At 47.4% G+C, this 25,669-nt stretch overlaps 1 protein-coding gene across 2 annotated transcripts in view; it reads right to left on the minus strand.

Moving 5' to 3' along the window:
- Positions 1-25,669, minus strand: part of CARD11 (caspase recruitment domain family member 11) — a 538,982-nt gene that overhangs the window by 41,874 nt on the left and 471,439 nt on the right. For both annotated transcript variants that reach the window (XM_069209962.1, XM_069209961.1), the window contains exons 18-20: positions 25,401-25,500; positions 19,930-20,025; positions 2,250-2,382 (exon numbers count right to left, since the gene is read on the minus strand). In XM_069209962.1, the coding sequence (XP_069066063.1) occupies positions 2,250-2,382; positions 19,930-20,025; positions 25,401-25,500 (329 nt within the window). The remainder of the gene's footprint in view (positions 1-2,249; positions 2,383-19,929; positions 20,026-25,400; positions 25,501-25,669) is intronic.

Raw genomic sequence — 25,669 nt, forward strand, 5'->3', positions numbered from 1 at the left:
TATTACTTAACTGAACAACCAGTCTCGACCCCAAGACCATTGTTGACCCACCATTCAGGATTGGTCATTGGATCTTGACATGTATCTGCCAAAAAATACCAAAGATTCCCAACATGTGAAAGCACTCCGAGAACAGCCCTACTCTCAGCTTTTAATTTGCTTCCTCATTTCAAATGTTGCTTTTGGACAACACAATTTGGCGAAGGAATTGGAAGTTGCTGTAAAGTTATGGTTGTTTAGAAGTAGCACAGAATATGTTGCCAGCAACGAACCCTCTTCAGGATTGGGACTTTCTACGAAATGCCCGTTCTTCTAATATTGTCTTGTACAGCTCTTTAATTAAGTATCCTAAGTTTCATTTGGGAATAGTTGATATTTTTTAGAACCCCAGTAGTTAGTTACAGGTCAGTAAATAATTAACAGTGACTCTCTAATCCTCAAGTCCCGGGGAAGCCCTTACATCATCTATGACATCCACGTTTCACCTGTTCCAGTCAGTCCTTTGTTTTAGGAAAGAAATTCTATATTGTGGCTCTCCAATAAATTGGACATAGATTGGCCATACTAGACACCTTGGCCCATCCCTAAATCAAGGCTGGAGTATACCACTTCTATATCTAACGAGAGTTACACCCTCAAAAATATGGCCCTGCATGAGTGTGAACATGTGTTTGTGAAAAAAGGGCTTACTTTCCTAAGTTCCTTCGGAAACCATACTCGTCATGCTTTTGGCGAGGCAATAACTTCAGAATGTGTACACAGGGCGACTATGTAGGTTTAATTTAAAAATTCAGTACAAAATGCCTGCTGGAAAGTCAAACGTCAAGTAATTCCATAAGTAGCAGAAAACGCTTCTCTCAAATTTTGGATACGTTTTCTGGAACATTCTATATTCTAGATGTAACTATGGCAAAATCAAAACGTGAATAAGAACGCCTTTCTTTCAGAAAAGTTTAAAGAGAATTAATGAACGATCTAGAGGCATTATCGTTAGATAAATTCCCCCCATCTGTGTTATGCATTATGAGCCAAAAGTGAAAACATATAACTCGGTTAGAAGGAAAATTATCAAAATGGTTATGTCCTCAAAATGCCCATTAATACAGTTGGAACAGGTGCACTGCGACCAGCAGGTGTTGGGAAAATCCCTTAGTGTTACAAAAGTTATTATAAACTTTGCAACAGAACTTGCAAGCAGAGTCCGAAAACGCCCTAAACATTCTGAATGGATGATTGAGCATTATTAAATCAACGTGGCCCTTTATTGTCACCTCATTCCCTACCATAAACAAGTTGATTGGTCAGCACTGCCTGATCGCTCCATTGCACATTCTAATATAAGTTCTGTAAGCCTGGAAAAGCCAGGATTCATTACTATTTTTCACACTGATGTTCATATAATACAAAGAGCAACTCCTATCACTCATGCAATACATCTGTCACTCGATGTTCAGGCTGATGCATCATGTCTGTTACTCACACAGGGCCTGATCCACAAAGCTATTTGTGCACCGAAATGTAACTAGGGTGCACGAAGAGCAGCGTTGGAGAGGGTCAAATCCAGCTTCCTGTTAAGGTGCCCCCCCCCCCCTATAAATAAGTTTATTCACACTTCAAATTCTGCAAACAAAGACAGTTTTTAAGTTTGGGTAAATCTGCTAATAGGAGAGGGGATTTTGGGTGTGCAAGGGTGTAGTTACTTGCAAAACAGATCCACACCCAAATAACTCATTTGTGGACATTCACAAACTTTTTTTGCAGGTAAATTCTCAACTAGAAAATGGTATGAGATTTACTCATGTCAGGGGCAGGAGTAACACTATATCCAAGAAGGGTCACATTTAGCGGAAAGGGTAGCAGAGGCGTATCTAAATGAGGAAAAATAGTTTCCAAGAATATCAACAAAACAAAAGTTGTGTTTTGGCATACTGAAATGCTTACCAGTTTGAGTTCTCCAGGTCATCTGTGAAAGGGTGAGATTTGTAGAGATAATCCTGACAATCTTTAAGAGCTCCAAGCAAAACCTTTGTTCCAAAGATATAAGTAGCCCTGCTAATTTTCTCAGCAACCTCTTTAATACAGCCTCCCTTTGCGTTCCCATCTTGACAAGATGAAGCCCGTGCTTTTAATACATTTCAGATACCGGATTTCTGACACCTGTGGACAGCGCTTTATTAGGTAACTGGAAGCTCACTTTTGGAAGAATCTCGGAGAAACCTGACATTCCATGATGGGCGGGCTACACATACCTTCGTGCTTGTCCGGTAGATGCCGGGCAGCCTCGCTGGGGGACCTCGCGGGTCCGAGGGCACCACTTGTGACAATGCGGACTCGCTCGGTGCTGTTCATGCGCTTGTACTTATTCTCAGCACGGCTGACGAACTGAAAGGAAACACAGGTTCTCATCACCACTGATTGTGGAGAGACAGACCTCTTGAGCTGTCTGCGGAGGTGTAACAAGAGTGGTGTGTGGTGTGGGCCCTGCCAAGGGGTGAGACCAGTGTCTCTGGAGACCTTTCATTCTATTGGAAGATGAGTCCCTCACTGTGCACAACCTTAGTAGATGCAGTAGTAAATCCTAAAAATCTGATCTATTTTAGGGATTGATCCTCGGAACCAATTTAATGTGGCGAGAAATATTCTGGACTTCAGTGACTCTAGTTACAGGAGGTGAGCCTCTCTACTTTTATTCTGACTGCAGAACACTAGCACTCGTGAACTCCTATTACACTCCTATACTGTGTGCTAGCTCTGGCTCTTTTGTTACACTTCTCTTACACTGCCCGTACACTTGCTGGAGATCGTGGCCACTGACTCTCTCGTGTTACATCCTCTTATACCGAATGCAGAACATAGACATTCTGTCTCACTCTTTTATTACACTCTACATACACTGCTTGAAGAGCGTGGTCTCTCTAGCTCTCTTTCCTCTTGTACTCCTGTTACACTCACTGCGGGACGCGGTCACTGAGGCTCTTTCTGGCGTCACACTGCTCGTAGAGTTTCTTCAGAATCTGGTCACTGTGGCTGTCTCTCCTCTTACACGCCTCATGCTGGCCGAGGAACACTGCGGGTCGGCTCTCCCTCAAACTGAGAGCAGAACACAGGACCTGTGGTTCTCCCTCCTCTGACACTGCGCTCATACTCCCTGCAAAAGGTGGCCACTCAGCCTCTTTCCTGTAACTGTACTCCTCTTATAGTGGCTGCAGAACATGGCCACCCTAGCTCTGTCTGTGAGGAGTGGTGGGGCCGAGAAACGACCTGGGAACAGGGCTGTCTGTCCAGAAAACCGGGGGAGTAGAAGGTCCCAGGGGTGGGATGGAGTGGGACTGCAGGCACAAGACGAAGGATGGGCAAAGGGACCAGCGCGTCCAGGGGGCAAACACGTAAAGGTGGAGTGCAGGGGACGAGAGGGGAGACAGGCAGCACTTTCAGAAGACTGCACTAACTGGGGCCGTGTGACCGGACGCGCAGGAGAGACTGTGGAGCTCCAGGATGGTGACGGTACACAGGTATAGGAGGCGGGTATGGGCAGGGTAGGACCGGGTGTACCAAGGAGAGCCTGTGGGTACAGGAGGGTAGAGAAGTACAGGACCCCAGAGGTTACATGAGGAGACAACCCCCTTCAGAAGGCTGCTGTAACTGGGGCCGTGTGACCGGACCCGCAGGAGAGACTGTGGAGCTCCAGGATGGTGAGCGCACACAGGTATAGGAGGCAGGTAAGGGCAGGAAAGGACCGGGGGTACCAAGGAGAGCCTGTGGGTACAGGAGGGTAGAGAAGTACAGGACCCCAGAGGTTATATTTGAGAGACAACCCCCCTTCAGAAGGCTGCAGTAACTGGGGCCGTGTGACCGGACCCGCAGGAGAGACTGTGGAGCTCCAGGATGGTGAGGGCACCCAGGTATAGGAGGCAGGTAAGGGCAGGAAAGGACCGGGGGTACCAAGGAGAGCCTGTGGGTACAGGAGGGTAGAGAAGTACAGGACCCCATAGGTTATATTGGAGAGACAACCCCCCTTCAGAAGACTGCAGTTACTGGGGCCGTGTGACTGGACGCGCGGGAGAGACTGTGGAGCTCCAGGATGGTGAAGGCACACAGGTATAGGAGGCAGGTATGGGCAGGAAAGGACCGGGAGTACCAAGGAGAGCCTGTGGGTACAGGAGGGTAGAGAAGTTCAGGACCCCAGAGGTTACATTCGGGAGACAAACCCCCTTCAGAAGTTCTGCAGGTACACCTGGAGGGATTTAAATTTACAGAGGATACACCACAGGTGCAGGAGTTGAGGGGACTACAGAGGAACAGAGGTTTCTAGGGGTGGGAGCTAGATACAGGAAGTGAGGAGAGTACTGGGTACCAAAGAGTACCTGGAGTTCAGCAGCTACAGATGGCGAAGGGCTGCACATGGGACTTTGGTGTACTGACAGCACTAGAGTTACAGAGTGAAGAGTAGATTTTAAGGTACCAGAGAAACACAATGGGTACGGGGAGCTTGAGCGCATAAAGGCCCTCCATATTAGGCATGAGGGGTGTCAGGAGGGGTGCATGTGTGCATGTCCAGAAGGTGAGCAGAGAGCATAATGGACCAAGCATACTGGTTGTAAGAGGGGTAATGCTGGCATAAGAGATCAGGGAGCACTTCTGGCATGGAGAGTGAGAGAGTCCCTGACAAATTTACTTTGCAGGTACCTGGAAGACATCTGCTACATAGGAGATACTGCAGAAGAAGATGCAGTGGGACAGGGAAGAGACAGCAGTGTAGGTATAGAGGACACGGTCCAGGTTCAGGGAAACCGTAGGGGCAAATGGAGCATAAAGAGAGCGATGCACGCTGCAGGGCTAACTAAGGGCTAAAGGGAGTGGCGGAGGCATGGAGCAGTGGGGTAAATGTGGCATTCAGTGGGTGAGATGTGCATCAAAGGTCAATGTGGTGTAAAGCAAATAGGTGAGGCAAGCAGCAGGGGTGTATGTGACAAGAAGGATGCAGGGGTATATGTGACAAGAAGGATGCAGGGGTATATGTGACAAGAAGGATGCAGCAGAGATGAATGTGGCATAAAGGTAATGAGTGATGTGGACAGCAGGGGTGAATGTGGCATTAAGAGAGCGAGTGAGACATGCAGTACGGATGAATGTGTCATAAAGAGAGTGAGTGACACATGCAGTAGGGTGAATCTGGCATTACGAGAGCGAGTGAGACATGCAGTAGGGATGGCTGTGGCATAAAGAGAGCGAGTGAGACATGCAGTAGGGATGAACGTGGCATAAAGAGAGCGAGTGAGACATGCAGTAGGGATGGCTGTGGCATAAAGAGAGCGAGTGAGACATGCAGTAGGGATGAACGTGGCATAAAGAGAGCGAGTGAGACATGCAGTAGGGGTGAATGTGGCATTAAGAGAGCAAGTGAGACGTGCAGTAGGGATGAATGTGGCATAAAGAGAGCGAATGAGACATGCAGTAGGGTGAATGTGGCATTCAGAGAGCGAGTGAGACATGCAGTAGGGATGACTGTGTCATAAAGAGAGCAAGTGAGACATGCAGTAGTGATGAATGTGGCATAAAGGGAGCGAGTGAGACATGCAGTAGAGATAAGTGTGGCATAAAGCGAGTGAGACATGCACTACGGATATGTGTGGCATAAAGAGAGGAAATGAGACATGCAGTAGGGATGAGTGTGGCATAAAGAGAGGAAGTGAGACATGCAGTAGAGATGAGTGTGGCATAAAGAGAGGAAGTGAGACATGCAGTAGAGATGAGTGTGGCATAAAGAGAGGAAATGAGACATGCAGTAGGGATGAGTGTGGCATAAAGAGAGGAAGTGAGACATGCAGTAGGGGTGAATGTGGCATAAAGGGAGCGAGTGAGACATGCAGTAGAGATGAGTGTGGCATAAAGACAGCGAGTGAGACATGCAGTAGAGATGAGTGTGGCATAAAGACAGCGAGTGAGACATGCACTAGGGATGTGTGTGGCATAAAGAGAGGAAGTGAGACATGCAGCAGAGAAGAGTGTGGCATAAAAAGAGGAAATGAGACATGCAGTAGGGATGAGTGTGGCATAAAGAGAGGAAGTGAGACATGCAGTAGGGATGAGTGTGGCATAAAGAGAGAGAGTGAGACATGCGGTAGGGATGAGTGTGGCATAAAGAGAGCGAGTGAGACATGCAGTAGGGATGAGTGTGGCATAAAGAGAGGAAGTGAGACATGCAGCAGAGAAGAGTGTGGCATAAAGAGAGGAAATGAGACATGCAGTAGGGATGAGTGTGGCATAAAGAGAGGAAGTGAGACATGCAGTAGAGATGAGTGTGGCATAAAGAGAGGAAATGAGACATGCAGTAGGGATGAGTGTGGCATAAAGAGAGGAAGTGAGACATGCAGTAGGGGTGAATGTGGCATAAAGGGAGCGAGTGAGACATGCAGTAGAGATGAGTGTGGCATAAAGACAGCGAGTGAGACATGCAGTAGAGATGAGTGTGGCATAAAGACAGCGAGTGAGACATGCACTAGGGATGTGTGTGGCATAAAGAGAGGAAGTGAGACATGCAGCAGAGAAGAGTGTGGCATAAAAAGAGGAAATGAGACATGCAGTAGGGATGAGTGTGGCATAAAGAGAGGAAGTGAGACATGCAGTAGGGATGAGTGTGGCATAAAGAGAGGAAGTGAGACATGCAGTAGGGATGAGTGTGGCATAAAGAGAGGAAGTGAGACATGCAGTAGGGATGAGTGTGGCATAAAGAGAGGAAGTGAGACATGCAGTAGGGATGAGTGTGGCATAAAGAGAGAGAGTGAGACATGCGGTAGGGATGAGTGTGGCATAAAGAGAGCGAGTGAGACTTGCAGCTCGGGTGAATGTGGCAGACAAGGAGGGAGTGAGGCGTGAGTGAGGTTTGGAGTGGGTATGTCGGATTAGAAAGTGGGGTAAGTGCGGCGAGAAGTGTGTCACAAAGAGAGTGAGTGAGGAAATCGACAAATGCGACCATGCGGTGGTGAGTGAGTGAGGCGTGCAGCAGGGGTAAATGAACACCTCAAGAAAATGTCCCTTGGAGATTACTTAACTTTAGCAGTGGGTTGAACAATAACACTTATCTTTCTTCAAAGCAGGATCAGAAGTGAGCAACTTAAAACAAAAAAGTTGTTTAAACATTTTTATACACAAAAAAAGGCAATATTAAAATACCACAGAAATATGCGTCCCCAAAGAGAACCACGGTAACCCCATCACACATCCCTTCTAAAAAACACAAACGCACAGTGCACGTAACACAAGGTGAAAACACGGGAAGTAAGCTCAAGGGGCTAAGGGGCCAAACAGGAGGGAGAAACCCCCCCTTGTGTTTCAGGGTAATCACCCACTCTGCTTTTAATAACAACTGTACAATGCAAATCTCCAAAAACACTACAGTTACTTTGACTTCTAATAAATATACATGTCAGAATTGAAACCACTTGATTGACTTCTTACGAGGTTTACATATCAGGCTTTTGAAGAAATCATTATGGATTATTTCAGGTATGTTACATCATGGCTCAGGTAGTGCTTTCAATTGATCTATGTGACCACCCAGTAAGTTTGGAAAAACGTGAAATGCTGCGCTGTGTATAGTGACTGGAGTTGTGTGATATGACTTTTGATATAGATCGTCTTTTTTCCTGGTTTATCGTTTTCTTTTCTCTTATCTTCATTTCTTTCCTCTTCTATTCTTTCACTTGTTTTTCTTTTCTTTTCTTTCTGTTCGCCTTTATTTGTATAAAATGTTGGCTCCAGGCTCTTGTTGGTTACCACATTTTTATTGCTCCTTTATTATGTATTTGTGAAAATATGAAGCCAGATTTAAGGAAAGTGGCGCTACATTACATGTAGTGCCACTTTTCTTGCACCCCTTAGCGCCCCACTACCGCCACTATGTGTGTGCCGTATTTAAGATACGCGCACCATGGTGCAGTGTAGGGGGCAATAGTGTCAACATTTCTGATGCTATTGAGGTACTGTTCTGGATTAGCACCAACATTTAGGAGCTAACCCTGAAGAGTACATGGAGACCAACTGAAAACATTAGCATCCCCCTATTAATGCCTGCTATGAACGGCATTTTCTTGTCCCTCCCCTAACAGTAGAACAGCCCCTTGCGTACATTATGACTGGTGAAGGCATAATGTGGCACAAGGGGTTACAAAGTGGTGCAATGCATTCATTGTGTCACTTTGTAAATATGGTGCGGTGATTTTGGCCTCAGTTGGGCCACATTAACGTAAAACAAATGGCGCTAATGTGGCGCAAGGAGGTGCTCTTAAATATGCCCCATAGTTTTTGGGGATACTAAATATGTACTACAATGTGCAAGTCGCAGTGAATCATTTTCACTGATAATAACATAAATTTTCATTTTTTTCCAATATAATCCAGAAAGGATAACATGATGACTAGCTGCCCCTCATGGATTGAATTTGTCCTGTAAAAATTATGATGTCAATAACTTTGTGTTTTTTGATTCACGCAATGAGTGGTTTAATAGGTTGTATACAGCTAATATTTACGATTTGTTTTGGTCTCACAATTATTAACTCCCATGAATGACAGTAAAAGTAATGTATAAAATGATCGGTCTTATGCCTGAAATAGATTATATATGTTAATATTTTCCTAGAAAACATCGTTTTATTTACGAAATGTATATTTCTTGGAGGTCGAATAAACTTTAATTTTTTTATTATTTTTTAAATTTATTTATTTATACAAATTTGCATAATACCAACAACAACAGCCCGAGAACTCCAGATAGACCGCAAGGAATCCATAAGCGTATGCACAAGACAAGCCGGGATAACAAGGCGGAGACAAGGCGGGATAACAAGGCGGAGTACAAGAGAACAATGTACTCAGCAGGGTCGAAGCCCTAGATTCAACTACCATCCCACATACATGCCAATAAGAGCTGCAGGAAGCACACCCCCAGGGGAAATCTAAATACAGAAGTACTTGGGGCATAAACCAATAACAATCATAACATCAGAAGGACGGAGGCGGCCAAACAGATCCATACAGCAGGAACGTCCAACAAGCATCATTTTCCACACATGCGGGAGCAATATTCAGTCCAAGCAGTCCTGCACGTAACCTCACACCCATCGCAAGGATTCTCTCAATTTTAACCAGTGGATTCCATAAAGGAGCGAAAAGGCGCCCAGATGTCTCTGGGTCGAGAACGCGCCGGGGCCATCTCCCAGAAGATAGACAGCTGCTCCTGACAGAATGTAGCATCCCGCAGCCAATCATCCTTCCACGGAGCCCTGCCCCTCCCCCAGCAGACCGCCACTCTTCTCTTCGCCAACAAGAGCAACATACCCACGAGACGTCTCCACTCCGACGGCATCCCATCCAGCAGGCCCAGCAACGCCACCACAGGAGAGAAAGGCAGATCCAAGCCAGTCATGCCGGTTATCGCACGCATCACTTCACCCCAAAAGACGCGTACCGCCTCACAAGTCCACGCCAAATGCAGAAAATCAGCGTCCGGGGCAAAGCATTGTTCGCAACGCGCATCATCACGCAAGCCCATAGCCCGTAGACTGAGGGGGGTATAATACAAGCGGTGTAAGAATTTGAAGTGCATGAGCCGCAGTCTATAATTGGGCGACATCGCTCTCATGTGCTCTATTGGACCTGTCCCTTTTACAGGGTCATTCCCTGGACTTTTTGCTTTTTGCCTCCTTATTTTTCTGACCTTTGTTGGCTGACGTTTTGACTCTGAGCACTTTTTCCCTGCTAACCAGTGCTAAAGTGCATGTGCAAATTTGGTATGATTGGATTATACCTGATTGGCATATTTAATTTACCTATAAGTCCTTTATAAAGTGGTATCCATATACCCAGGGCCTGTAAATTAAATGCTACTAGTGGGCCTGCAGCGCTGCTTGCGCCACCCACTGAAGTAGCCTGTCAAACGCATCTAAGGCCTGCTAGTGCAGAGCCTCTGTGCGCAGTTTCCTGCCACAGGGACCTGGCATCTAAATTTACTTGCCAGGCCCAAGTTACTACATGTAAGTCTCCCCTAAGGTACGCCCTAGCTAGCCTGTTGAGCAGGGTGCCATTTATGTAGAAGGAAGGACATGTGCCATGTAGCGTGGCCTGTCCTGGTAGTGACAAACAGCCTAACTTGGCGTCTCACTGCTGTGAGTGCTGCCTCCTCATAGGATTGCATTGGAAATGCCCTGCCTTATGTGTAAGGGGTATTGTCTGATTTAAGAGGGGTAGCGCCAAAGCAGCTCAAGCACCTGACAAGTTTGAGGCATAGTCGGAAGACCAGCAAATCGCGTACACCCGTAACAAGTACAGCCTATGCAACACATTATCAACCCCATCACTTAGCGCCTCCTCAGGCGACCGCAGATGCTCATTCACAAACCAGTCCCCCAGCAGAGACAGCCCAGAAGCAGAAAGGAAGTCCCGCAATCGCACATAACTGGACATTCTCTCATCCGCAACCTCCAACACCGGCATCGTAGGGGCAAAGGGCTCACATCCACCCGACCGATACAACAGAGCAGCCCAAGCCCCAGACGTACATGCAACAGTATTCACACCCCTAGGGCGAGTCCGAGTCATACATCCAAGCACTCTCGTCAGCCGGTCTGGCCATACCGCATCACTCTCTGCCGCAAGATGAAGTAAATATCGCACCGGGCGGATCCAAAAGTACGCAAAGTGGGCCTGAGCACAGTAATAATACAACTCCAGATCTGGGGCGGCATGCCCACCCAGCTCAAATGGCAGCGTCAGCTTCTCCCATGCGATCCTGGGCTGCCCGCCTGCCCACACCAGCCGCACCAAAGCCAATCGAAGTCTCCCCAGAAAGCTCAGGGGCAGCACCAGCGGAAGGTTAACAAAAAGATACAGAAATTTAGGTAAAACAACCATCTTGGCAATGCCAATGCGCCCAATCAGCGAAAGCGTCAGGGAGTGCCACATTTCCAGCCTGTCCTCCAACCAGGCCACAAGCCTACCATAATTGGCAAGCCAAAGGGTCTCAATGTCACAGCTGAGCCATACACCCAGATAACGGACTGGGCCCTCCGCCCGCTCAACAGGATACCGCGACGGAAAGCGCGCCATACGACGAGTAAGAAGAAGCACCACCGACTTAGACCAGTTTATCACTATGCCAGAAAAGGTACCGAAGCGGACAACCTCAGTGAGCAAAATATCCAAGTTCCCACTCGGCTCCCGCATTTACAGCGCAATATCATCCACGTACATTGAGACCAAAATCGGGCGCTGCCTAAACTGCAGCCCCCTATGGTCGTGATGTTGCCGCAAATAGGCCGTCAGTGGCTCCATCGCAATAGCAAAAAGGAGCGGGACAGAGGGCACCCCTGGCGAGTTCCCCGGGCCACCGGGAAGGGATCCGAGATACATCCATTCAACTGGAGCCTCGCAACCGGATCCGTATAGAGCAAGCGAATCAACCCTATAAAGCGCGCACTCATACCTACCCTGCCCAGCAGAGCAAATAGGTAGGGCCAGGAAATGGAATCAAACGCCTTTGTAGCAACCAAAAACACTGCAGCGGCCTCATCTTCCGCCGTAAGGCTACCCAACACCACAAAAAACGTGCGCAAATTGTGCGCAGTCGAACGCCCTGGAACAAAACCAGACTGATCTGGGAGCACCAGCCGCGACATCAACGGCTGCAACCGAAGTACTATCAACTTAGCCAAGATTTTATTGTCAACATTAATCATGGAGAGCGGGCGGTACGAATCGCAGCTGCAAGGATCCTTGCCTGGCTTAAGTATTCTGACGATCAGCGCTTCCCGCAGGGAGGTGGTGAGAGAGCCCGCATCCAATGCCTCAGCATAGACCTCCAACAGGTAGGGAGCCAGAATATCGGAGTACTCCTCATAGAAGGCGGGTGTGAAGCCATCAAGATCCGGAGCCTTATCACCAGGCAATCCACTAATTACTGCCTTGACCTCCTCCATTGAGAAGGGCTCATCAAAATAGGCTCTATTCTTGTCATCAAACCAGAGCAGACTGATGTCAGCGAAGTAAGCCTGCGCCACATCAAGGTTCGACTCATTAGGGGCCGAGTACAGATCCTCAAAATATTGTGCAAAGACCTGCATAATCCCCGCCGTTCCTGTTGCCCGCTGGCCTCCCCACCCGTCTATCTCAGTGACATACCCCCTCTCCCAAGGCTTGCGCAGCATATTCGCCAAGGTGCGACCCGCCCTGTCACCCTCCCCATAGCGCCGGGCCCTGGCATATTTTCCCAAAAAAGACACCTCGCGGTCAGATGCCCCTTCATATCGGGAAACCGCATCCCGCAAAGCCACCAACGTCCCACCAGCCCAGTCCGTCGCCAATTTTGCCTCCAACTCCACTATCTGAGACTCCAGCTCAGCTAATTCCCGACACAAGGCACGAAGTACACCGTGCTGCTTAGAGAGGCACACCCCTTGAATAAACACTTTAAAGGCCTCCCAGAGCGTTCCGGCCGAGTTCACCGACCACTGGTTCTCAGCAAAGAAATGCAAAATGGCCTCCTGCACCTCCTCACAAAACGCCTCATCTCGAAGAGCTCCCCGTGGCAAGCGCCAAGCAAACGCGGCCCCCGGAGTCCTGGGTATCGACAGCTGCAGCTTCAGCGGAGAATGGTCCGAAAGGGTCCGGGCCAGATGCTCCACCGAACGCGTCCACATCTCCAAGTCCCTGGTCCCCAGCCAGCAATCCAGGTGAGACCAGCTATTATGAACATAGTTAACACATGTGCCCTCCCTCAGATCCCCATGCTTAGCTCTCCATAGATCAACCAAAGCACCATCACTCATCACATTCTTCAAAGCAGCAGCAGCAGAATACCGAGGCCTAGTCGAGCTCTCTCGGTCCCTCTCCGGGTCCAGGACCACATTAAAATCTCCCCCCCCGATCACAGCGCCACTACCCAACGATTCCACCAAACGCCACACCTCACAGAAGAAGCCAGGGCCATCCACATTTGGTCCGTACACTGACACCAACCGACAGGGCCTGTCCAGCAATGTCCCGCCCAGCAGCACATATCGCCCATTCGGATCCACTGTCACACCATATGTGCACCATTGCAGCCCCTTGCGCAGCAAAATCACCACCCCTCTAGCATAGCTCGAAATCACTGCTCCATGACACTCTCCAATCCACAACGCCCTCAGCCGCTTCATCGTTTGCGCCACCAGATGAGTCTCCTGAAGTAGACACACATCTATACGATGCCTTTGGATGTAAGCAGAGATAAGACGCACCTTCCGCTGATCATTCAAACCACGCACATTCCATGTGAGGCAACTTACCGCCGTCATTGCCCCCCCTTCCTCCCAGGGACCTATGAGCCCTCTCCACCACTAGCATACGAGAAAGCTCACCAGGAAACAAATCAGCAAGCATTTGCTCCACAAAATCCTCCATCCTGCCCGTGGTCTCAGGGAGGCCAAGCAACCGAATGTTATTGTGCCGGGACCGCGCCTCCAAGTCTTCGTTCTTGGTCCTGATGACCTCCAGCACTCGCTCCATCTGCAACAAGCACTCTCTCTCCCTGTGCCGTTGATCCTCCATCTCGGAAGTGCGCGACTCCAGCTACTCAAACCAAGCATCATGCTCATCCACCCAAGCCCTGTTGCGGTCCATCTGCTCTGTCAAATGGTCCAACTTGGAGTCTATTCTGGCCAAGCTACTCATAAGATCCATGAACATGGATTTGACAAAGACCTCAGAAGGCCCATCCTCCATCTGCACCTCACCAGATTGCAACGCGGCGGCACCCCCCTTCTGCCTACCGTCCTCAAAGGAGATCTTGGCCTGTCGCTGCTCCGCCTTACCCATTGTGGCTTCCACGGAAAGCCCGGCCCCAGACACTCCACCATGTGCCCAAAGGCAGGCGGGCCTTCAGCAAGCAAAGGAAATCCGACAACTCACAGGGAATTCTCCAGTCACTGATCAAATCACACCCGCCGACAGCCGCACTCCTCCAGAGGTAATAGTCTAGCAACCGCAGCACCAACAGTGCCTCCTCAGCTCTCCCCAAGCACCAAAGAAAAGGAAAACAGAAGCTCTCCGTCACCTACAGCAGGCAACAGTGGATAACAGCAGTAGACACACCACCTCCACATGCGGGCCCAATCAAAAGAAAGGCGCCCGCAAGGCTCCCCTCTGGCCCGATCTGGCCGGCGACAATGGAGAGCAGGCCCCTTCAGCGGTGGCCCACCACCTGAGGTTCAAAACAAGACCGCTTCCCACTAGGCCATAGAAGGTGGGCCCTCTCCAGCCTGCATCTCAAGGGGCCCCCCTGCACTGCAAAGGCTCCACCGCCCTGAGGGCCCCTGTGGACCTCCTCCAGATCGGGCCTCTCCACCGCCGGTCCCCACCTGCAAGATGGGAAGGCCTCACAGCCAAGACGCGCACCTCCAGGCAGCCGTGCGGCACCAAGCCAGGCCCGACCCAGGCCCACTGCCTCACAGGGGGGCCCCCACTGCCTCATAGGGGGGCAAGACCGCCGATGGCCCCCCTAGCCAGCGCTGCCTCTCCTCGACAGGCCGCAGGGGAACTCCTCCCTGGCCCCCGCAGCCACCTCCAAGACGGGGAGGCCCTGTATCTGCGGCGCGCGCCTCCAGGCAGCCGCGCACCTCAAAGGGACCGGGTGATCCCAGGCCAGGCCCAGCCTGGGCCCACAGCCTCACGGGGGCCGCGGCCCGACAAGACCGCCGAGGGCCCCCCCAGCCAGCGCCGCCCCTCACCTCCTGTTGAAGGGGCCGCAGGGAGAACCCCTCCGCGGCCCCCACAGTAGTTCACGGCAGCCGGGCCGATCCGAGCGCGCCGCTCTGCCTCAGGCCCGGCCAGACGTCGGCAGAGCCTCCGTCACCTCACCGGCTCCCAAGGCAGCGAGCCAGCAAAGTCCCAGACTGGGAGGAACCCGGTCCGTTTGCAAAGGCCTCCGGCCGGGGGGCACACCTCCAGCACGTCCGAATCAGGAGAAATTAAGAATTAGAGGCCTAAGTCCGTCAGAGCCTCACGCTGTGACGGCCATCTTGACGGCAGGCTAGCTCCGCCCCCGAAGTCGAAGAAACTTTAATGTGTTGTAGAGTTTTGCATAATGAACAGAAATATTGATACTTGAAGATGAAAGAAGATATGATCTAAGACATCTCTGTGAATATTTTGTTGCTGTGTTCCTTTACAGCACACTAAAAAATACATACCCACATCAAGTCCTGAGGATGGCCCTTGAAATATGAGTTGGAGCAAAACGTCGACAGTTTAGAGGCTCCATGGGGCATTGTACAATTGTTATTAAAAACAGAGTGGGTCACTATGTTGAAACACAAGGAGGGTGTTAATTCCCTCCTGCTTGAACTCCTAGGTCCTTGAGCTTACAACCCTTGTTTTTAAATTGTGTTATATACATTGTATTTATAGGGTTTGAGCTTACAGACCTTGTTTTTAAATTGTGGTATATGCGTAGTATTTATTATTTTAGAAAGGATGTGTGATAGGGTTTGAGCTTACAGCGCTTGTTTTTAAATTGGGTTATATGCGTAGTATTTATTATTCTTAGGTGGGATGTGTGATAGGGTTTCTGTACCTCCCTTTGTGGGGACGCACATAGGTTGTTTCTGTAGTATTTTGTAATTTTTTCTGTATACAAAAGAAAAAACAGACGTTTAGTATTAAGTTGCTCCTTTCTGATCCCACTTTGAAAGATATTGTGACATTATTCAATCCTCTAATGATTTTATGCATATTTTATGTGTTTTCTTGAAGTGCTGATTTCACTTGTTACGCCAACCCATGCAACAATACTTAGCAGGTTACACGCTATTGAGTTTTGAGTATTGAGTGCACTGTGTATAGGCATAAAGAGTGAATGGGTGAATTTGTCATAAAGGAAGTGAATGGGTTCTGCATACGAATGGATGTGGTGGTATGCGAGTGAGCTCATCATTCACTAGGGTGAATGTGGCATAAATGGAGGTAGTGATGCATGTAGTTATAGTTAATCTAGCAGGGAGGGGGGAGCCATGCAGAGAGGATGAATACAGCATAAAGAGGGTGGGACAAATGCGCAGCATGAATAAATGTGCCGTAAATAGGGTGAGTTAGATGTGCATCCAGAATGGAAGTAGGGGAAGGGAGTGGGTGAGACATGCTGCAGGGCTGAATATGGCATAGATGGAGTTGGTGAGGCTCTCAACAGGGTTAAATGTGGCATAAAGGGAGTAAGTGAGGCATGCAACAGGGTTGAATGTGGCTGGAATGAAGCAAATGTGGGGTGTATCAATGATAAATGGGATAAGATAAGAATGAGTGAGTGAGGACTGCTGCAGGGGTCAAGATGGCAGAAAGAGAGAGAATGATCCATCCGCATCGGTAGATGGGCACAGGGGGTGTGGGGCATTCAGTAGTGATGAATGTGATGTAAAAAGAGGGCTTAAGATCAGCAGCAGGAGTCAATGTGGCAAAAAAGAAGATACTGAGGTATGCAGCAATGGTGAATTTAGCTAGGAGAGTGTAGGAATGGAGAAGAAGTGATTGAGGGAAGTGATTGAAACATGCCGCATGAACAACTGGGACATAAAGGCAGTGAGGTGTGCAGCATGAGTGAACTGGGTAAGAATGGAGTGCGCCATCAATGTAACTTGCAGTGGGTTAGTGGATGATAGAGTGGGCTAACTGTCATGTACACCAGTGAAAAATGTGGAGTAAAGGGAGTGAGTAAGGGAGAGAGGTCAACACTGGTGGATGTGGTATAAAGGAAATGAATGTGTCAATTAGCAAGGGTGACTGTGGCGGAAAGAGCTGTTCTCCACTGATGAGTGTGGTATAAATTGCATGAGTGAGGTTCGCCGAAGGGCTGAATACAACATGATGGAAGCGAGGCTCACAGCAGGTTTGAATGTGATAGGAAAGGAAATAAGACCTCATTTAGAACAAACCGGTGTAGCCAGTTTGCTTCAGCCACCCTGCGCCCCCTCACGACACCATGGTAGGGCTGTATTTACAATACAGTGCACCATGGTGCTCCTTAGCAGAGCTGCGTCACAATTTCTGATGCAGTTGTGGCGCTTTGCTGGACTAGCATCAACATTTTTTATGCTAGTTCTGCAAAGCTCAGGGAAGCCCACTGAAAACAGCGCCTTTGAGCAGGCATTAACAAATGACACTAGAGTGATGCAGCCAAACCTTGTAGATTACACTGCGCCATTCTTTCGGGCCTCCGAACGGGGGAACTCCTCCCTTGCATACATTATACCTGCTGCACGTATAATGTGATGCAAGGGTTTACAAACTGGCACAACGGTCCCATTGCGCCAGTTTGTAAATATGGCATGGGGAGGGGAACTGTTCAGCGCCCGTGCAGCATTGCAAAAATAATGCTACAGCGGTGCAAGGGGCTTGTAAATGAGCCCTTAAGTGAGTGGTGCAGCAGTGATGAATGAGATGTGAAGGGAGCAAGGTTGCAGGAGAGATGAATGCAGCAGAAAAGGAGTCAGTGAGGCACGAGCAGCGTGTGCAGTGGGCTTGTAGGGTATAGTAGGGAGTGCCCTTGCAGAAGTGAGTAAATGCAGTGTGAAGTTTGTGAGTGCAGTCTATTGCAAGAGTAAATGTAGAAAGAGAGTGAGTGAAGCGTGCAGTAGGTGTAAATGTGGCATATAGAGAGAGAGAGGCACCAGCGGTGGTGAATGTGCATCAAAGGAGAAAATGGTTCTACATTCCGTCCATCATCTGATCTTTTTGCTTTTGTTGCCCTAAGTGGGAAGGGTATGCCCAGACTTGAGTGCCGTGCTCACTGCACCGCTCGATTCAAGCCAGCCTGGCTGATGAGGTGGTGATACCCTTAAACCCATCCCAGGAGGCTTGGTTCCGGTCCAGGGAGGACGTGGACTGACAGTTCCACTGGACTGTCCCATGGGGAACAGGGTCAAGACTGCTTTGCATATGACTGGGTCCAGACTTGGGTGGCGCAGTGGGCAAAAAAAATGATGGATTGAACCCAGATCTTTGCAGTCATGCAGCATGCGTAAATACGGCATAAAAGTAGTGAATGGGGCAGGCACTGCAAACCTGTTTGAAAGAGATGAGAACCGTCTGGCCAGAGCAGCACAATAGTATATACAAATATAGTAAATCGGGGCAAATTTCGGGTGAGTAGCAATTCTGAAGGCTTAGGCCTGAATAAGTGCTATCCTCGTTCCCGATCTAACAGTATTAAACCTACAATTGGTGTAGTAATACCACAACTTGCCCTTATAAGCACTTACTTTGTGTAATGTGTGTTGCAAAAATACTGTGCGTTCTAAGATGGACCATGGAAAATGTGGTACTGTCACGTTAGCACCATTCCAAAGTGCGGAATTTATATAATAACGCACGCTGCCGCTGTCTACATCAGTATTTACTGGATGTGTTGTTACCTGTAATGAGGCCTACAATTGGAAGTGAATGCAACAAAAACCTTCTACTCATTTTGCCATTAACTGTGAGCTGCAAAGACTAAAAAAACACATGCACGGCTATACCATGATATCGAGTCGAAATACATTCACGGACCCACTGCGGGGAAATATCTATTTCGACAATTATCTGGTGTGGCACAGATGGGAGATTTGACTACACGACTGAAATAAATCTAATGGGCTCCGGCTCCCTGCAGTAAGTCAAGCAGGAAAAAAGAAATACCATTATTCATGACAGAAGTGAATGGAAGGGGAAATTTGTGCAGCACGAATAAATTCAGTGACCTCTGCTGCCTATGAATATTTAAATAGAGTTTCTTAATTCCTACTTTGCGGGCAACCACTTAATCCTCGTTATGAGCTTAACCTCCTAGTATGGGCACCACAACAAACCCTTTCGAAGAAGGAGGCAAATTTGAAGTAATTTTAAAATGAATAAAATAAAGCTTTGCTCTTTTTAGTTATTTACAAATGTTGCCAGTTCGTGTACATTTCCTTGCGATGTATGTATAAATCAAACAAAAAAGTGATGGGTGGGATGCGTGAATTAATATCAGTCACTGGTATTTACTCGGGGTCGAATCCCAGTCCATCATTTGTATGCCCACAGTGCCACCTCCGATTAGACCAAACCATATGCAGGTCAGCCTCGACTTTGCCACTATAGGAACAGTCAGGCCCCAGTTGCCAAGTCCCCTCTGAACCAGAGAACAAGCGCCCCAACACTGGTCCTACCCTTGCTGGGGCTCTTCAGTCTGGGGCAATTTTGTTCCAGTGACAAATTGAGCATGGGATCCATGTGTGGGCATACACGCTGCACGGTGGGCGTCACAATAAAGTAAACAAAAAAAAATGTTGGCAAGTGGGATGTTGAATCAGTCTCGGCCACTGGTTATTATTCAGGCCACGTCCCAGTCCGTCGTTTTTTTGCCCACAATGCCAACTTAGATTAGACCCAACCATATGCAGAACAACCTTGACCCTGCTACAATGGGCACCCTCCCACCCAGATGCCAGGCCAGGTTCTCTCTGAACCGGAACACAAGCTACCCATGACAGGTGTCGGTCACGTAGGCGTGGGAGCAAGTGATCCGTTTGTGAACCGACCCCTTTTCCAAAGTTCTCTACAAAGGGCTTCTTTTATTCCCATACAGCTTTAGATTCCGAAACTGCAGAAAAACATTTCTTACAAAGGCCCAGGGCAGGATAGGTCAAAATAATGCATACTAAGTGCCGCAGACTCTGAGAGTGGCACTTTAAAGCCAAACGCAGAAATGTGTTGTTCTGGAATTGTAATATTCCACTGCAATATTGCTGCGGGCAGTCTGCTTGAGGGCACCAGAAGGAGGTTAAGATGAGGGGAGACCGGTAGTGTAGTTCTCTGACCCTACACTGTTCATTAATGTTTTGCCCTTTTTCATTCGCCAGGAGTGAATGTCAGTTAGATTACCTGCATGATCTGTACAAACAAGAAACTTGCGCGCGAGAGGCGGGGGCTCAGCTTGGGGTCATTCTGCGGCGATGCCTCTTCCGGCTGCAGCGTGTTCTGAAATGAATTATACAGGACTTCGGTTTACTCTTCCAAAAGCTTACAGTCAACTATCAAAAAGGCAAACTAAAAGGTTCTTAAATGCTTTACTTACGAAAAAAATGTTGTACCGTATGTCGAGATTCTTCTGCCAATTGGATGTCTTAGAGGCTGTTTTACAGTACTGTTATTAACCGCATCGGAGGGCAATAACACTTAAATAATGCCCTGAATTGAATTTTCAAATTGGCTCATATAATCAACATGTTTACAAGGCAGGCAAGCACAGATTTCCATTTCTCTTAGGGGACTCGGAGCAGTGCACATTTCCCCCCAAATCCTATAGAGATATTATTACATATAAGGCCCGATTACCAGAGAAAATAATAAATCTGCATGCACTTATTTTCACTAGTGTGCGAGGGTAGATTTCTACGTTTCTGGAGACCTCTAAACATTCCCATGTTTATACCTGGGAAGGTCATGTGACATTCCCAGTGGCATCCTGTCCCCGCTATGGGAGTTATCCACGATGAAGAGTTCAACACAGTGGGAAAAATAACTCCAGGGAAAACACACAGTTGTTCTTTTTTCCACAGCAAAAATAATTCTCCCTTCACCCCCAGCACAACTTGGAGTGGTCTGTTCTCCTTTCCACCCTGGAAGAGGAATGACATCACCCCCTGGGTGCAGTAAATCTCCGACCCTTTCTAAGGTGGGAAGGATGAGGAGTTAATGAATGATGATAAGCAGTCATGTTTGTGGTTGATCACAAAGGCCCATGGTAGATCATGTTTTGGAATGTTCAGTTCCCACCCTCCGAGTGGTATTTACAGGTGTTGGGAACAACACACTCATAACAGAGATCTCCGAACATCAGCACTTGTAAATGGACTTATACCAGTCAGGTATTCCCTTTGGACATTTGATTGTACATTAGGATAATTTGTTGTTCTCCCTACTGACCATGGTCGCTGGACTTATGGGACAAGGGAGGACCAATTTATGCATCATGGTTTACTAAATTATACGGCAAGAAAAGGCAAATTATGCATCATAATGCATTTTATTTTGTGATAGTGTTACCTCATTATTTAAGCTTTTTTACACATGCTAACACTATCTGATAAAATGCTTCACCTTATGAGTAGCTGTCTAAGACCCAAATAGAGCAATAAAATACAGAAAGCTGACAGTCACCTTTAGTAAAGGGCCTTCCACTGTGCAACAACACTTGTCACTGAGCTTTAGTAATGTTTGATCCATTTGAGCTAGAAACAACATAATTGTGTGGCAAATGCATCAAATCCATGATTATGCGGAAAATACCACATCTGCAAAAGCGGATAATTCCAGTGGCCGTGCCCATTACTCAGAAGTGATGAAATTGCAAAGTTTCAGATTTCTGAGCCTCAGTTGGGTCTACCATTGAATACATCTAGCCAATGGCCCAATAAGGAGCCACTGTGGCACAGCCTTGAATTATTTTGTGCAAGGCCTGCACCACAGATTTGTTTTCCACATGGGACCACTATGGAAGCTATAGAGGAGAATAAGATTCAAATGTCACTGAGAAATACCCCTTAATTTTCGTCTGTAGAAAGAAACCCAACTTTGAGGTTTCTTTCAGAAGAACAGAAAATTATGCAGAGGAGGCCTCCATTACATGGCATCTCACTCGGCATGTATTTTTTTTCTGCTGAATCATTATTGGGAATATTTTTAGCAAACCGGAGTGACTCCGATGTGGGCTGACTGCTGCTTCTGTCATTGAAGCAAGTTTGCAGACCTCCTGAAAGGTCAAAATGACCTTCATAATGTAATCGAAAGAGGTTCCCGAAGTGGCGGACTGATGGGCATGTTCTGATGAGCATGATGTTCTACATTCTGTGGGTGTAGATGGAAACGGTCTGGGTTTTTTGTTTTATTATTGTTGCCAGTCTACTGCATGGTGTCTCTTTTGGTGGCATTGTATGTGATATAGCGACACATAAAGTGGGCTTGAACTTGAAGAGAGAGGTAGTCTAGTTCCATTTGGGTTAGGGTGATGTAGTCAGAGTTTTTGGATGAGATGTGCTGCAGTGTGAAGGATGCCTTTCAGGGGAGCCAGTGTGGTACTGGGGAGATCCTGGAGCATGGTGCTCCTTTCTGTAGGTGTAATGCTCCATCTTCACCTGGATTTGTTTTCGTTTTTGGGTTCTTTGCTCTACTCATCAAGAGTGTTCATGCGCCTGTTTATTCACTTATTTGGTAAGTATCTTATGGAATGATGAGCAATGCTTTTTGGTAACTTCAGAGGGTTTTTTACTTCATTCACTTGCCTAAAGGGCAATCCGATGGTGCCTGAAATGCTGGTCTAGTGGGTCTGTCTATTGGCCGTTTTTACAGTCTGGCTTGGCAGCGCAGCTATTGCCCGACAATCATGTGAGCACCACTGGAGAGAGGCATTAGCTCCACTCACATGTTTGGATCCAGGAATATGTGTTTTGATTGGGCAGAAGTTGTGTGTTTCCCCAAAAAGTGCTTACTCTCCACACAGTTGTGAACATTTTGTTTATTTATACTACTGAGGTTGAACTTTCAGGGGCACACACAATACATTCTAACACTGTAAAAAAGTCTTAGATAACTAGATAATTTATGGTGTTTGTCTTTCCTTGGCAGGAGGACAGATAGGAAGATCTCAGTCATTAACATACATTGACTTTTAGGTCTGGCTTGACAGTGCCACTATCAGCTGCCCTTTTAAGCTACAGCAATATTATTCTACAACTCCACACAAATAGATATGCTATTTACTTCTAGTGCTTCACGTTACCCTACAACATCCCTTCAAAGCCAGGCCTAGTGGCATTTCCAGTGCTTGTTGTGGATGTTTGTGGGCAGGATTTATTGTCTGATAGGCCCATTTTTATGGCCTGAGTTTATTTAGAAAAGGCCTTTGGCTCGGCCCACATTTTGGAAGTCAGGAGTGCATGTTTTGATTGGGCATTAGTTGTGTACTCTACCAAAAAAATACTTGCCCTCCACACAGCTATCATCATTTTGTTTATTTATCCAGCTGCCTGAGGTTGAACTTTCAGGGGCACACACATTACACTGTACTGCTATTAAAGTTCCTTAGATAGCTAGATAGTTTATGGGTTTTTTCTGCCAGCAGCACAAATAGGAGGAAGGCAGTCAATAACCTACGTGAATTCTTAGGTCTGGCTTGACAGTACATTCATAAGCCAGACCTATAGGCATTGCCAATGCTTGTACTCTTGATTTCCCTGATAGTACCACAAACATTGCCTGAGCAAGCACAAATCCATGTAGTCTTACATACCCTGCAAAGCACCTATACAGCATGTCTTTACAAGTTTAAAACTGTCCCAATTGGCAAACCTCGGCAAATCTGGGCAGAATTTCAATTACCACAAGTATTCAGAGTAATTTCAGTAATTCCGTGTTACTCTTTGACTCTGAATTACTGATAATTACCCAATTACTCCTCCTCGGGTAACTTGCGGGGAAAAATCCTAATGCAAGAACTCATTTAGTGAGTGAGAGAGGCTGCTCGCTATTCATGTACTGCTGCATTTAGCACTGTTTACTAGTGCAAAATGCATCTTTGTGTCTATTTTGGACCCAACAGTGCTATTGCGCTAAGAATATAGCGTTAAATTTTAGGAGTAGGTTGGGGCCAATTCTTCCCCAAAAGCACACTTAGGGCCAGATGTAGCAATGTCCGATTTTGCGAATCGGAAATTGCGAGTCGGTGCGACTCGCAATTTCCGAGCCGCAAAATCGGATGCAGAACGGTGTCTCAGACCGTCTGCGAATCGCTATGGGGTCGCAAAGACCCACCTCATTAATATTAATGAGGTGGGTTGCATTTTGCCACCCCAATAGCGATTCCCTGCACTCACTGGGTTGGTGGCCTCCATGTCTGTGACTGCTTTTTAAATAAAGCAGTTTTTTTTTGTATTGCAGCCAGTTTTCCTTAAAGAAAAACGAGTTGCAATATAAAAAAAAGTAACAAAACCATTTGGTTTCGTTTTTTTGAGAGTAGGCAGTGGTCCATTGGATCACTGCCTGCTCTGAAAAAACATTTATGGCAACATTCACAAAGGGGAAGGGGTCCCATGGGGACCCCTTCCCTTTTGCGAATGGGTTACCACCAGTGTGACACTGGTGGTAACTGCGAATTGCTTTGCGACCGTGTTCGCGGTCACAAAGCAATTTAGCATTGCGGTGCGAGTCGCAAATAGGAAGGGGACACCCCTTCCTATTTGCGAGTCGCATTCACATTTTGCGAGTCGGTACCGACTCGCAAAATGTGAATGAGCATCGCGATGCGGGTTTTGCATGGCGCAAACTGCGATTTTCACAGTTTGCACCATGCAAAACACTACCTACATCTGGCCCCTAGTGAGTGTGAGCATCTGCTCTTGCTCACCATTTGTGTTCTGGGTAATTCTGCATGATTACGCTACACAGAATTATGCAAGTTACACCCACGCATAATTTTTTGCTATCTCACTTGCTAATGGGGCCAATTTAATTTTAGTGCTCCGGCCTATTTTCTGTCACAGTGTGACAATAACTGACTGTGGCATTCTGAGCATAGAATGTCAGTCATAAAGAATCTTAGTGATGTAACCAGGGATACGGGAGAGACAGTTGAGAGAGGAGTTCGGTTGTAGGAGGACCCACTTGTGAAGGCTGGGGTGTATATACATGTGCTTCAATAAACCTGGAGACCTTTATGCAAGACTGTCTCTTCAACCTCTTTTCAGTGACTCGTCTGTTTTTCTGTACCTCTCAAATCTTGTTAATTATCTGCTGCATTGGAAAGTAAACCCTGCTATATTAGGCAGACAGAACGTCAACAAGGGTAGTTCATTCTCAGTATCAGCTGTAAAGGTAACAAGCATTTGCAATGCAACGGGTCTCGCGTTTGCTCATGTTAGAGCTGAACGCGTTGTAAACTCCTAACCCGACTTTTCATCTATCGGCAAAAGTGCTTTTATGTACGTAAAAAAGTGAAATGTGTAAGCGCTCGACTTCTGCCAGGCGAAATCGCGCTAGGAAAATTGAGAAAAAGTAGTCCGCAATCCGACAGAAAACAGCGAGTTTTCTGTACTTTGACGCTGCGTTCGAGGAAGGCTAACCACCGGAAAAGGCATGATGTGTGCATGCCTTCCACTAATGGAAGCAAGCAGATTTTACTAGGTAAGCCCACGAACCAATCAAACACACTGACGTGAAGTTGACAGGGCTCCGAGCCCTTTTCTAATAACTAAAGCGTCTCGCTGCGATACGCATGCGCGAGCGCATGCAACGCAGGCTCGACCCTAAAAATGGGGAGAAAACTTTTGTGAGATGTGAATGATTTCAGGCGTACTTACCCTGAGCGCTTTCAAAGTGTTACTCGAACTGTCGGTGGTATCGTCCCGGCTGCCTTTGTGTATTAATCGGTTCAGCTTGACCAACAAAAGCTGCTGGGCCCTGGAAGTAATTAATAAGAAAAAACAAGGGTTTTCAGCTGGTCCATGCCCCACTTGTACAGTTCTTGCAAATAAGGTGAGAGGCACAAGGTTAGGCAATATCCGTTCAGGATTTCATGTTGTTCGATAAAATCTATCAGAGTCCACTGTGCATTATCAGCTTAGTTGCA

Source organism: Pleurodeles waltl, chromosome 10, assembly GCF_031143425.1.
Source record: "Pleurodeles waltl isolate 20211129_DDA chromosome 10, aPleWal1.hap1.20221129, whole genome shotgun sequence".
NCBI lineage: Eukaryota > Metazoa > Chordata > Amphibia > Caudata > Salamandridae > Pleurodeles > Pleurodeles waltl.